The sequence below is a fragment of the Melampsora larici-populina genome, assembly GCF_000204055.1.
Source record: "Melampsora larici-populina 98AG31 unplaced genomic scaffold MELLAscaffold_15, whole genome shotgun sequence".
NCBI classification, from domain to species: Eukaryota; Fungi; Basidiomycota; class Pucciniomycetes; order Pucciniales; family Melampsoraceae; genus Melampsora; species Melampsora laricis-populina.
Genome location: NW_006768779.1, coordinates 245,748 through 260,632, shown reverse-complemented (window position 1 = coordinate 260,632; position 14,885 = coordinate 245,748). Strand labels below are relative to the sequence as shown.

Here is a 14,885-nt window from a genome sequence, read left to right as displayed (position 1 = left end):
AGCTGGCTAGAGTGATCGTGTGGTGGGTGGCAGCTGGCTAGACCACCTAGTGATCGTGCAATGAAGGCTGGGGCCTAGTAGCAAAATCTAGGCCCTGGTCTGGTGTTCCACCGACCGCACGATCACCAAGTGATCGTGCGGTGGGTGGCAGCTGGCTAGACCACCTAAATCTTAGGTGGTCTACCTTTTAAAGGTAGAGAACCTAGCAGTTAGGTGGCCAGGTCAGTTCCTGGACCACCTAACTGCTAGGTGGTCTCTTCATCACACGATCACTTGGTGATCGTGCGATGAAGGCTGGGGCCTAGTAGCCAAATCTAGGCCCCGGTCTGGTGTTCCTCCACCGTACGATCACCGAGTGATTGTGCGGTGGGTGGCAGCTGCTAGACCACCTAAATCCTAGGTGGTCTACCTTTTAAAGGTAGACCTCCTAGCAGGTAAGTGGTCTCTTCATTGCACAATCACCAAGTGATTGTGAGATGAAGGCCGGGGCCCCGGTCTGGTGTGCCATCGCACAATCACCCGGTGGTCCTGCGGTGGCTGGACCACCTAACCGCTAGGTGGTGTGGCTATCCTCCTAGCGGTTGGGTATTTCTTCCATTGCACAATCACCGGGTGATCATGCAATGGTGAGGCGATTTTTTTATATTATGATTTGGAATGTTAAAAAGGAGCAAGAAATGTAAATACGGCAGAATATTTACATTATCGAACTGTAGATGTTAGTTCTATTAAGGATTAAATTATCCAATTTCTTAAGTTTTTCTTATATATGTCAAAGTTCTTTTTTCTGATGAATTGGTTTTTATTAGGTTGGCTAGAAGATGAAAATCATGATGTTTTTTGAAAATCAAAAGATACTTCTACACCTTCAGCTCATTGGTAAATCATTTTATATTATCTATACTATCACTCTCATACATTTTTATCATAAGACTGACTTGGTTGTTTTGTACAGTGCACTTGACAATATACATGATTCTATAAAAGGTAAGTCACTTGTTTTATACGACCACAATTTGAGTGTTAAACCTATATGACAGTTATCTCTATTTGAAAAATTCTCACTGACCAAACTTTCTTATCCTGATGTGACTTGATATTTTTTGCCAAAAAACTCAACGGTACGGCTGGAGACTATAGAACTTCAGTATTACAAATCTAATTTTTTTCTTCACAAATAAAATTATTGAAAGATTGATCACAGAAGCTATAAAACCAATTGGGGATTTTCCCTTCAAAGAGTGATGAATCTTTTGGTGGGGCAACTTTTGTGTGAACCATATGTTTACATGTTAGATATGTAGACATATCAACTGTAATGTGTAAGGCTACATGTGTATACACAGTGTGATGGCTGACCACAACTCAGCCACCATTCGAGTGCAAGCATTTAACCAGTCCTTTGTTCTCTGATTCTGCTGATCTTATTACTGAAAACCATACTGTCCGCTTCCTTCAATTTGTTGAATCAACCAAGGTAATCTTGCTCCTTCCTTTGTCTTCCCATTACTTCCTTACACTTCAACATGATGAAGACAGAACATATAAGAACAAATATTATATCCTCAAGAAGAAATAGAACCTTGAAGAATCCACAAGAAGCCAATAATAATTGAATGTAGATTGATAAATCAATCAATATTTCTCAAACATCTGTTCAATTCATCGCAAAAGAAGACTCATATAATTCAAAACATTTACCACTCATGATTTACTCACCAACAATCATTGAAGACGGAAGTACTTGAGATACATGCAGAGATGTTTATGTCTCGTGAAGGGCAGGGCAAGTGACCGAGGGGACCCCCAACTACCAGCCTAACCCTTTGCTAAATGTAACTCAGTGCTTCCTGATTTAACTCCTCAAGAAATTACTTTATCAATCATTCCTTCAAACAATTATTCACATATGCAAATTCACTTATATCCAAAGATTTACAGCTCAAGGTTATTCACATTGACTCATGGAAGACGGAAGTACTTGAGATACATGCAGAGATGCTTATGTCTTGTGAAGGGCAGGGCAAGTGACCGAGGGGACCCCCAAATACCAGCCTAACCCTTTGCTAAATGTATCTCGGTGCTTCCTGATTTCAATCCTCAAGAAATTACTCAATACTCATTCAATCAATCAATCATTCATAAAATCTCACATTGATTCATTTCCCAAATCAAACATTCAATCCATCAAATATTCAATCACTCAATGTTTATTCACTTTGATCATTATTTCACGGCATCCCCACACAAATTCCAAAATCTTGAAGTGTTGAACATACCACTAATCAAAACAATGTTTTTTTCCATAGATGCCAAAACCAGTATCAGACCTCTGCAAGCAAAAGTTGGTCAAGTACCAAAAGCGGAAGAAGGCTCAACAACACAATGCCCAACGGGATCCAGTCCGGGATGTTGGAAGAGAACATGTCAGTCAAAGAATCAAAGCAAAAATCAAAGGCCGGTTTGGCTTGCCAGAGGACTGTGACTGTCAATACCAAACCCACCCCCTGAAGATCCGCAACCTTTATTCTTCCGTCATAGTGTTTATGAGACCAATGACTGAGACCTTGCATCACCTCATTGACCAAAGGAATATCAGAATCACAGAGTTCAAAGTTGTGATTGCTGGTATACTTGCGGTATTGTGTAATGTCAAGTACTTCTTCCAGGATATAAGCACATTCTGTTGTAGCACTGCTTTGGCATTGATGACCTTGAGGTTGGCAGGGCGGGGTTGGGAAGATTGGGTTGGGCCTGACGGGGTTGAGAAGATTGAGGAACTATTTTGTTTTGGTCCGCATTGATGTTTTCAAGGCACGGTTCACATATTTGCTGTCTGCCTTGACGGAGAGTATTTTGACACAAGGGACAATTGGGACGGTTCATGATGTTGAAAGACAAAGCTCTGAGAAAAAAAAACAAAGAAGATTGCAGCTGATCAAATAAGATGGAAGGCAATCAAAGAAGATTGAAGAAGATTGGAGCCAATTGAAGCCAATTGAAGAATACTAAAGAAGAAGATTGAAGCTGATCGAAGAATACTCAAGAAGATTGAAGCCGATTGAAGAATACTCAAGAAGATTGAAGCCGATCGAAGAATACTCAAGAAGATTGAAGCCGATCAAAGAAGGATGAAGAAGAGTGAAGACAATCAAAGAAGATTACATAAGATTGAAGCCGATTGAAGAATACTAAGGAAGATTACAGAGGATTGAAGCCAATCCAAGAAGATTGAAGAAGGGTGAAGACGGTCAAAGAAGGATGAAGAAGAGTGAAGACAATCAAATAAGGATGAAGAAGAGTGGAGACGATCAAAGAAGTTCAGTGTAGTGTAGGTTTTGTTGAACAAGTGGATGGGTGGTGACTATGACAAAAGTTGGAAGAATGACTAAGATGATTGGTGATGGTGTGTGGGTTGTGTGATTGGTTGAGAGGTAGAGAGGTCGAGAGGTGGTTTGTACACTTTCCATCATCTAATGTGAAGTTTTCATCTTTGGGGTCCTTGTTTATGGTTTGTTAATTGTCGTTTTTTGATTATTGACATTTTTTTCTTGATTTTCAACTTTTGTTTTTTTGTTTTTTGAATTTTGATTTCCTCTTTTGTGGCTTTCCTGGTACTTTTTGTGTCAATGCGACAATGGGGTGACAAATGTTGAGTTTCAAGTTGTAAATCTACTGAAATTTGGGCCGTAACCTGGTCTGAAAGGGGTTTCTGCCATGACTTTTACTCCAGTACAGGGGTTTTTGCCCTGTGTTTGAGTATTTTCTGTAGTTTTGTCTTTGATTTTTGATTTTCGCACCCGGGAATTGTGATTTTTGTTTTTTGATTTTTGCATTGTCACCTTGACACATCTCGCATTCCGTAGGAAGTAATATGACTTGAATATAAATTGAGAAAACATCACAAGAGGTGAATATTCCTTTTGTTGGTCAGAATATCACATATACATTTCAATCTTCCCACTTACAAAATCTGTTGAACATGAGTTGAGAAATCATCACAAGTCGTGAATTCTCCTTCTGCATAATGGTCAAAAACTCCCCCTTCATATTAAACCAAAGCCACCCTGTGTTTATCAAAAGAAAAATAGATTGGGTCCGCATATGTATCATCCCTTCCACTGATTATTCCAAAGTTCAAAACCATATTCCTCATTCATATCATATCATACATGTGATGTCCTTCACAAACTGATAATCATATAAGTTTTTGAATAATTTGTAGGAGGATTATCCCTCCTTCATACTTTCCCAACCTTCTGCTGGAGTTCACATACTGGGAAACATAGAGCAACTCCTCCTACATATGTTTGAGAACCTGGGCTGTAAAGTTAATCCTTGATATGATACATGACTTACATAAAGTCACAGAGAAAGAAGGACAAGGAGAAAAGTTATTCATATGGGAGGTATGTGAATAGAGTCACCAGTGACCAATATGTCAGTTTAAAAGTCTTCATTTCTTCCTTCATATTCTTATCAACTTAAACATATTACTCTATTATTATGGACAACTGAATAATATGAATCATATTATGCCTCTTACAGGAGGTACGTACATAGATTCACCAGTTCACAATATGTAAGTTTAACAGTCTTACTTGATATTATTATCAGCTTAAAATTATGACTCTATTATTGTTGACAACTTAACTATCTTAGTCATAATATTCCTCCTTCATTAGTATTCATATTTACTTGTATTGCACAGGACAAATGAGATGTGCAAGGGATATTTCTGCTACATATTCAAGTAACAACAGGCTTGATAATCAATTGTTAGAAGTATATTTGTCCTTCATAATATTAGTAATATTATCTATATTCCACCTTCATAATAGGCAAAAATTTGTAACCATAAGACTCAATGAGATGATTCAAGACTTACAGTGAGACACAATTTTTGAATAATATGTAGGATCCCCCTTGATGTCAATCAGAACCTACATATATTCACAACTTATAATAGTAATATGATAGAATAGTATATATGTGGAGGAATATTACTACCACCACCGGCGCCTGGGTCCACCTCCTGAGTCCAAGTTGGTTACTCAGTCTTCTTATAGAGTATAAGAGACTGATTAACCAAGGGAATCCTTCTCATTCTGTAATATTATTGTCTTACCGCTTTGGGACATTCCAAAGTGGGACTAACAATTGTATCCCTGAAGCAAACCCTTTGCTTCAAAGGCTCAATTGCTTTATTATGCAGTCAAAGCGGGGCTTTGTTAGGTAGCCATCCATTTTATGGCCGGCAAATCATTTATCATGCATATTCTGAATTGTGAAGACATAATAAATAAAAAGACTGATTTGGGATTTGAATGTGTAGAATGATTCAAGGATGAACATTTGTACAAATATGAGAAGATGCACTTTAAAAATTATCACCCGTAAGAACAAAATCAACCAGCATTTCATCATCATCTTCCATTAATACCAGGTTGTGAGTAAGGTCATACTCCAAGTCATCAATGTTATTTCTCATATCATCTTCATCATGTAACGGTATTTCCTGATCAATCAATTCCAGTTCATCAAGTTGTTGTGCAGGCACCGATGGGCACCAAACAATACATTCCCATGTGCGACTGCACCTTTCTATCAAAGATTTCCATTGCAATTGCAAATATGAAAAACTAGCCATGGTCTCATTAGAATAGGCTGCCGTATTTTGAATTAGCCCGGGAAGGTGAGTGTGCCAAACCATCCAAGTTCGACAAAACCAAAAGGTAAGCTCTTTATGCAACGCTTTCAACATGTTTTGACATACTTCCCAATTGGATCTTGAGACGAGTGCATCAGCCATCACTAACTGCAATGGTTGCTTTTCTTCAGGACCACCATTGACCCATGCTGTGATTCCAAGATCAGTAATTTATTGTTATTTAGTTAAATATATAGAATGACTCACGCAAGTGGCAGAGCGTGAGCAGCGAGTTGAGCTTAAGTTCCATTTCTAGGGCTGACCTGATCATGTGCTGAACTTCACAGGCTATTCTTTCAAGCTCTTCAGCAGCACTTCGCGCTGTTCGAAAGGCCTGGATTCCCATTTGTGTTGCAACATCGACAGCCCAGGGCTCGTCGGGATGCGTTAGATGTCCTATATTCCAAAAAGCATCGGTTATATCCATTGCTTTCACTTCTTCCAATGTTGGGAGTCGTATAACTGGGGAATTTGGGTAATTGTTATGGTACTTCACCACATTTGACTTGAATGTTGCATATTTGGTTGTCAAAGTTTTGTTACAAGTGTCCATGACTTTCTTATATCTTGCTTGGTCGGAGGTCCCTATCAAACCAAGCAATGATCAATAGATTACTTTTAAAACCTGGCATTGTACTTTAGACTGACCTAGGCCCGGCTGATTCCACTTCTTTTGCCACTCAATTTTCCCAACCATTGCTTCATAAAGCGACTCCTTAGTCATTCGAATTCGCATTGTGAGGCGTGCCCGTGGGTCTAGGATATGGAATATTTAACCCATTACTCAGTTCAACAAACTCAGTCACAATCAATCACAAACTCACCTTTCACCTCAGGCATATCTCGAAATGCATCACCTCCTAAATCATCCGCAATTTTGGTGATTGCCTCTTCTAGTTCAACAAGTGTTGATGGGAGGTCTCGCAAAGCGTCATGGTCAGCCTGTGACATATTTGCCCTCCTTTTGCGGCGAAGAGTCTTCAGCTCTTTGCTGATAGTTATAAAACTGTCTTTAATATAGGTGTTCATCATAGGGAGGTCTTAGAGAAACTCACTGAGCAAGTTGAAATTCCTCCTCAAGTTCAATGAGTCGGCCCAGTTGAACCTTCAGTGTCATCAATCTCCCGTCTCCCGTGATTTCAGCTTGACAAGTTCTCTGTTGTTCCCATTGAGCGCCAATATATTCGGTTGTCAGACCACTTCTTTCCAACTCCCCAAGCTTGCTATGTGCGTCATGTAGTCTTTTTTGTGTCGTCCCGAGCTTAAGTAATGTTGACTTTGCTGTAACATATGTTAGGTTTTCAATCAATATACCTTGCAAAGGTATTATAAGAAAAAAGCAGAAATAGATGGATACCTGCTTTCTCACGAGATAACGCATTGTTATGCTGGAGTTTCAGATGCAATGCGTCAACCCAAAACTGTGGACTCGCCCACCGCAGGGGAGCAATTAGAGGTGACACCTTGAACCATTCACGTTCCAGTCCTTCCCCATCTGAGAAACCCCACCGCGCATTGAGTCGTGGATTGTATTGCAGTTGACAGGACCACCGATGAACATATGCATGAAATGCACTTGTACCAAAGATCAAACGTTCTTGCGCTCGCTCATCAACAAATAGATTGTGCTGGATGTTCATGATTACATTAATAAAATAGATTTGAAAATATTTTCCGTGACAAACTTACCTTAATCACACCTTTTTCTAGGGTACATCCAATTTCATATAGGAGCCCAACACCAGAATTATTGGTATCAGTATAGCCTTCAAGAATTGCGGTGAATAGTTCGCCCAGCAGAGCATGTACAAAATAAGCCCTGTTCAGGAGGGGTACAAGAGTACGGTTCAGTGAGTTAAGAGTAATATGATGTTCCGTTACTTTTAATTGCTCACTTTTCACCACTTCGGATGACCTTGACCATTTTCAGCATATGGTCATGTCGGCATGCCATTCCTATCAAACCCGTCTCTTCACAACCTCGCCAGCTGGATGCATCTCGTTTGTCCGCTGCTGCCGTGTGCTGTTGTGTGCAGGGGTCCTAATCACAGGCACCAATAGATAGGTAAGCCGTGTGATCCTTCATTGGCACTTTTTCAAAAGGAAGTAATACCAGGTCAACATCAGCCCTAGGGAGCCTACCCGAATTGGGAGGCTCCCATTTTGATACTGCCTCAGGTTTCATAAATAAGGATGGCATGACCACTGGGATCTCGTCAAAGATGCGACTGGCGGATTCATGACGTCGCTGTTGGAAGTTTCCATCCACGCAAACTATGTATTGAGGTCCGCTCTGGATTCCCGATGCACCAGGTGGACCAAAACACCTTGGGAAATTAGCCGCAAGTCTCTGCAAAGGAGTAAGGTCAAGGCTGCGAGTCTTGAGCTCTTCTATCCCTTTGAGTATTTGTTGGTAGCAAATGATCGCACCTGTCATTGGAACTCGCCACAATCGAGGCTGGGTGAATGTTAAATGTCAGAGCATGTATTTCATCAATTGAAAAGATGATATCACCTCATGGGTATTAGCAACCAGGATTAGTGGGTTGAACACGTCCAAGAATTTGTCTATCATTAAAGCAAAAGGTTGAATATTTGAGTGGCAATATTCCCATGCCAGGTGATAGAAGCGAAGGAGCCAGAGAGAGAATGCAGTCTCAGGCTGCTTAGGTGTTCCTCCGAGATATCCTTGGTTGATCAACCTAACTTGGTCTGGGGTGCACAAGCAGAATTCAACAATAAGCTTGCGACGAACTGGTCATAGCAAACTTCAGCATGTAAACCACATCACATTTTCAATCATAATTCCAAACCTCACAAATCAAATCCACAGTATCAACAGCCCGTTGATGTTTGTCACCTTCACGACAGGAGCAGATAATGTTCTCATTGAAGTCGTGCTTCCATAGGGCATCATTACCCCAGTTTGATGTGCGCTCCGCGCCTTGCATGAAAGCTATGAAAATTGATGGCATGATGTCCTTCCACTGTGCATCCTGTCGAAGTCGGTGATCCCTGTATTGATCACCCGAGATGAATTGAGTGAATGTTAAAGGTGGCCGTTGGGGATCATCGTTGTTGACGTTGTTTGCATTGTTGGCAATGTGCTCTGCCAAGTTCTCATTAAATTGAAGATTATCATTGAGATTGTCAGCATTTGTAGGTTGAGGGTTTGGTTCAGGGGGAAAATTGAGTGCCTCGACAATTTCTTCACACCGTCTCTTTCCCCAGGTGGTCTTTGCTTGGTCATTTTCAGCTTTCTGGATTGCGGCAGGGGTGGTTGGAGCCTTGCGTTTAGAAAATCGAGAGGAGCCTGGGCAAGCAATAGCACGACCATTCAATCCCATTGAGAGAATGACTTTAAAATCACAAGATGTGAAAATTGAAAATTGATGATAAGTGAAAAGATGAGGACTCGGAAAAAAGATGTACAGAACGAATCAAAGCTAGCTCTTCCCGATTGGGCATATGTGGAAGATCTAGTATTACAAAAAATACTGTTTGTGTCCACCCTGGAGCTAAGTGAATTGCAAATGTTCCTTGAACACAATTCGACAATAGGGAGCTACAGGGAGGTTTGACTACTGGCTGCCGTCAGTGTTTGTTTGACGTCAGCCAAAATCTGCCACTATGAGATTGGCCAGTTACCCCAATTGAGAATCCTCATTTATGAATATATATCAACTTATACATGAAGATAATGATCCATGTAATCTACCCGTCCCTAGTGCCTATAAGATTAAGACATCTTCAACTCTGGTATGGTCGGTCGGGTGTGGTCTTCCGCTGGTGTCACGGGAATGGGATATCTAGGTAACACACTAGAGAGCTCTAGCTGAAAAGTCATTGCGACAAAGTTCCTCATCAAATACACTAATGATAATCTAGGTGTGATTGCGTCTATTAGTTTGTGTGACTGGCTGACATTTGTCAACCCATTTAATTGCTAGACTATGGTATGAGTGAGTGTTTGAAATTACAACACACTTTGGAAAATATTCAAATTTGAGGTGCAGTACATGTCACCTGGTAGTGACATGTACCTATGTATAACATATTTCACATGTTGTATGGTGTGTAAGCTGTGATACATTACCACAGCTTTCACATCGTCAGGCCTCGGTCAATAGCTCTACCACATTGATTAGAACACACACCTACTTACCACTCGTCGCGATGCCCTCAACCTCAAAATCACAGCGAAACACTCGTCCGACTCAAACCAAATCGACCAACCAGACCAGTTCGGAAGGTCCTAAACGTCCTTCTAAACGGCGTCGCCGCGAGATGGAGCTTACTCAGGAAGAGCTGGATCTGGATGAGGAAGATGCTACGAATCGCCCTATCGCTGATCCAACTTATCTGCCCACGCCAGCTGTTACGCAGCAACCACGCCTGCAAACTACCGGAAGGGATGTGACAGCCGAAGATATCGACCTACGTGATATCACTTTAAAAAATTATCAGGCAGCGAAGAAATCTTGGCCTGTTGGACGGATTCAAGCACAGTTGGCACGCCAGCGCTCGTCGAATCATCAGCTAAGCGCCGCTTTCATTGCCAAAGGCCAAGCCGTTCTTGAAGACCTGGACCACACTATTCACATGATTGTGATGGTCTCTGGGGTGGACATTATGAAATTGAAGCGAGCCTTGTATGTCTGGGCGCTAAATAAATAAACAAGACCAATTTATTTGTATTCTAATTATGGTTGCTTTGATTTCAAGGGGCTTGATGGGTGGTACTCATGCGGAAAATCCCTGGCACCGTTGGTTAAGCTTTGCACTTGATGCAAATAAGTTTGCAAGTCAGTTTTAGTTAACCTCTACATATATACTGTGTTCAACACCGTACACTGATACTGTGGCTTCTTTTCAGTGCCTGTAAGACGAGACCCAGATTCCAGCGACATACTCACACGTCGAAACCAAGCCAATTCAATCGCTTATCAAGCTCTTACCGACGACGAGTATGCTGTGTTCACATCTAATGTGTTCTACGCTCTTGGAGGATATCCCGACTACTCTGCAATTAACATAATTGAAGATAGCAATGTCTTTGGTGACAGTTCAATACTGATACCTGAGATTCCGAAGCTTAAGGAGGAAGACGAGCTTCTATATCGGCCGATTTATGAGAAGCTGGTAGACTTGAAAAAAGTAGAAAGGGATCGGAAGTTGAATACACCCTCTGCGTCTTCTCAAAAACAAGAAAAGCGATCTCTTCAATGTATGAAAAAGATAGCCCAAGAAGTAAGGACTGGCCTGTTTGTTTCGTTTTTTTTCTTCATTCTATACTATATTGACAATATATTTTTGTAGCTGGCCCGGTACCACCACCTTGTCGGACTGGATTATTATATAATTGCATGTAGCAACAGTTTGTCTGGTGAAGGTTGGTGTAGAGAGTATACATCTCGGGATGAGATATCTACTTGGGTCGAAACAAAGGCACAGCTTCAACATGTTTTCCCACTGTATTGTCAAAATGGATCGACAATTGATGAAGTCAAGTCGGTTGCAGCAGCAAACAAAGCTTCTTTGACTCACAAAGCATCAAACAACAAATCCGACACCGATAAGAAGACGTTGAGTGACATGTTGAATCAATTATTGGGTATGTATCCAACCAAGGTTGATTTGGTATGTGTATAGTCAGCTGACTTGTGATATCCTCACTTATAGCTCAAGTCGGTCTTTAGAAGAGTTTTCCTAAGGTGGCTGATCCCATTGGCACTTTAAAAGAGCGCAAAATCCCAGTGGGCATCGAGCGTGCCCCAGATTCAAGCATGCTGGAGGTCGATTTTCTCAAAGGTTTCACAGGAATGAATGCAAAGGCTCGGCGTCAGTGGATAGATGACATCAACAGTGGGAAGTTTCAGGTTAAGTTACTGGAAAATCATGCTACTTAAGTGCGTGCGGAAGTTAGTGATAATGTTGCTGAACGTCTTAAAGAGTCCAATCCCCTGGGGCCACATGTAGTTACTTGAATTATGTTAGTTTGGTTTACATCCGTGTCATCAGTTGAATGGCTGGAGTCTTGCCTATTCCAAAAGATTACTTGTTATTGTTGAAATGACTAAGCCACCAAAGTTTTTTGCCGAAGTTGTTTGGTGTAATGGAAGTTACATTTGATTTTCTTTGTGTTGGTTTGAATGTGTTGTGAAGTGATGTGTGTATTGCACATGTGAGGATATTCTTAAGGTTTTTGATGGGCCAATGAGCAATGGTAACTGCAGGTTTGGGATGTGATCACTTTGAGTAGATGTGCATGTGGTGTAACTTTTGAAATGTACTTGTTGGGATCAATCATGATCAATATTCTGAAAACAAGAATAACATTGTCCACTTTACACTGAGATGTGCGTAATCTGTTTGTTTGTGATCAAACAGTACTCAATTGTAAGTGTTGAGATGATCTGGTTGCAATCAATGATGATCAAAATTCTTAAATCAATTAGTCATTTTACAGTCATTTTACGTGGAGTATGTACAAGCCATGTTTGTTTGCAATCAAAAAGCTTTTATTTTGGTGTCATTAGTGAGGGATTGGTGGTGTTAGCGGTGGGTGTGTCAGAATGACTTGTCATTTTTGAGACGACTGAGAAGTGGAACTGAAAGTGGGAATGGGGGAAAGGCGTGTGAATGTGGGAATGGGGGAATTCAGGTGGGTATGTGTGTGTGATTGGGTGAATAAGGTACTCACACGTGGCTGAAAGGGACTTTGGGTGGTGGTGGTGGTGATGTGTGAATGAGATATCTTTGGCTTGTAAATTGTTGGTGGGAATGAGTGAAAAGACGATACCAGACATCTGGGTCTTCTGATAAGACGCTTTCGGTACGACACCGTATGCTTTTACGCAGATGTCACGGTATTTCAGCGTGGGATCTGTAAGCTACAGGTGGGTCCCAAACTCCAGACACCACGATCGCCGGAAATCAACATTCAATGGTTGATGTTCACCAGGCAACAGATGTCGTGGAACCTAGTGATGTGCAAGTTGTAGATTCTGGAACACAAGGTTTGTAGATATTGTTTAAAGAATTCAAGATTCAAGGATTCTTAAACTTAGTGTTGACCAGTCGTCATTCACCATGATATCACAGATTCAGGTACTCAAAAAGGTGAAATAAAAGGTAAGGATAAAAGTCTTTTCTGCTTCTCACGATTTGTTGGGATGCATAATCCAATCAGACTGAAGTGTACCTCAAATTAAAGCAGGTCCATTACAGGCGAAATTGGATCATATGGATAACATGCTGGTTCTGCTTGGGAGAATGATGCGGGACAATATTGATTCCCACGCTGTACAAAAAAAGCAAGTAAATGGTGTGTGATGTTTTGTTATAATGATGTTGACCAATACTGTACGTAAAAATTGATGCTCAGTCTTTTTTTGGCAGATTCAGTTGAGAGAGATCTAGCTTTACATATGGAAAAAGCCATCAGCGATATCCATGTGCTAAAGTCGAAGGTTGAACTGTTGGACGTGGAGGTTCTGGATTTGATGCAGGAGGTGTCTTCAGCCCATCACAAGATCAAGATACACGAGAGGGTAGTCCAAAAGCTTCTTGGACCTGCGAGCGAGAAGCTTGTTGATCAATACAATGATGACTCAGACAATGTCAAATCCAATGACATTGCTGAACCACAAACAGACTCCTGTGCTTGATTTGATCTAATCCTATTACGTGGCCTGTGTTTCTGATTGTAATGGCATTGTCCCAGTCCTCTTGGTGTTTGAGGCATCTACATTCTACTTAAGCCAGATCAATGAATAATACTAGGATTCTTTTAGCACGTTCAATTCATTCATGAGAGCCATGAGCTTCACAAAGATCCAATTGTGCAGAAAAATTGTCTCATCTTTGCCATTACGATTGCAATGGTTTTGTTTGTACAACTTCTCAATGTGGGATTGTTTCTTCCAGGATTTCTTGTATTTTCATCTTTTGGTTTGCTTGAGCGCTTGATTGTTTAACCTTTATGCATTTTATGTTTGTGGTCCAATTTCTGGTAGTATATCCATGATTATACATGTACAATGGCTGACGATGATCTCGTAACGAGATGAATTGTAGCCTTTATTCATCTCCTTATGTACCATATTGTCATAAGCAATAGAACACGGTAAATTGACAGGCAGTACAGTCCAGTGCAAGCAATACAAAGTAGTTTCAGTAACAAAATCTAGAAATAGAGCGGCTGGTTGAACCCCAAGAAGACATGGGACGGAAGACCATACAATACAAACCAGGTGCGTGAGGAAGGCATGACATTCTCAAAAACAAAAAGCAAAGTAGACAAAAATTACAGTTGTTTGATGTTCGCACGATTCAGGAAGTGATGATAGAGTAGTGAAATCTCTCGACTAAAACCCCAGGCTCAACGGACCCTTCACAGATAAACTTGATGTATGAGGCAAGGCAAACAGGACGATCCAAGCCGGCAGTGTGAATGAATACCTCAGGGTTTTTGCATTGGAGAGCAAAACGGAGGTGTTCGATTGTGTGTCCCTTGAGAGCTTTCTCTTTGAGGGCACGAGGTGCTTTGGTGAATTCCGTAACTTCGGGTAATTTGAGATCTGGATTGATGTGTTCTTTGTAAAGACGGCGTAAACCATCTATCTTGGCGATTGAAGGAATGTTCACGCTGGGGGCTCGACGCTGAAGAACCTCTTTCAACATGCAACGAGTTGTAGTGGAGGCCATAGGATCAAAGTCGTCTTCCTCGGTGTCCGTAGGAGTAGGCGGCGCGGCTGATATAAATGGCAGAAGGCGCGGTAACAAATCTTTTTCAAATTCTGCCACTAAGAGCGCTTTGAGGCCAGTCACACGAGCCTTGGTCGCCGGGTTGAAGTGCAAAAGGATTCGATAGAATTCAATTTTCTTGATTGACTTTTTCTTGATCTCACTCAAGAAACTTTCGAAGGTCGGAGGGTAAAGTTTGCACAGCATTCCATAACGGATGAGACTCGTTGTCGGTCTCATTGTTGTCGATTGATGAGTCTGGAGCCTTTGGAGTTTGGCGACTAGCTGATGGCGGGACTCCTGCAAGAGTAAAGGTTGCAGGGGCAGCGGCCACCTTCTTCTGCATATTCGAAAGGAGCTCGGTTGCAGTGCTTGGCGACGTGACTGGACTGGTGCTAGATCCTGATGATTTTGCCTTCTTGGGCAT

The 14,885-nt window shown here is 41.3% G+C and overlaps 2 protein-coding genes across 2 annotated transcripts; one reads left to right on the top strand and one right to left on the bottom strand.

The window, feature by feature from the left end:
• Positions 1–9,886: 9,886 nt before the first annotated feature.
• MELLADRAFT_85651 (uncharacterized protein) lies at positions 9,887–11,449 on the top strand (the record flags this gene model as incomplete). Its single annotated transcript, XM_007409372.1, has 5 exons — positions 9,887–10,362; positions 10,436–10,515; positions 10,587–10,960; positions 11,030–11,350; positions 11,393–11,449. The coding sequence occupies 5 exons, from the start codon at positions 9,887–9,889 to the stop codon at positions 11,447–11,449; spliced, it is 1,308 nt and encodes a 435-aa protein (XP_007409434.1).
• Positions 11,450–13,701: 2,252 nt separating this feature from the next.
• Positions 13,702–14,885, bottom strand: MELLADRAFT_105781 (uncharacterized protein; the record flags this gene model as incomplete). The annotated part of the gene is made up of 4 exons (XM_007409128.1): positions 13,702–13,898; positions 13,963–13,988; positions 14,103–14,630; positions 14,674–14,885. The coding sequence occupies 4 exons, from the start codon at positions 14,883–14,885 to the stop codon at positions 13,702–13,704; spliced, it is 963 nt and encodes a 320-aa protein (XP_007409190.1).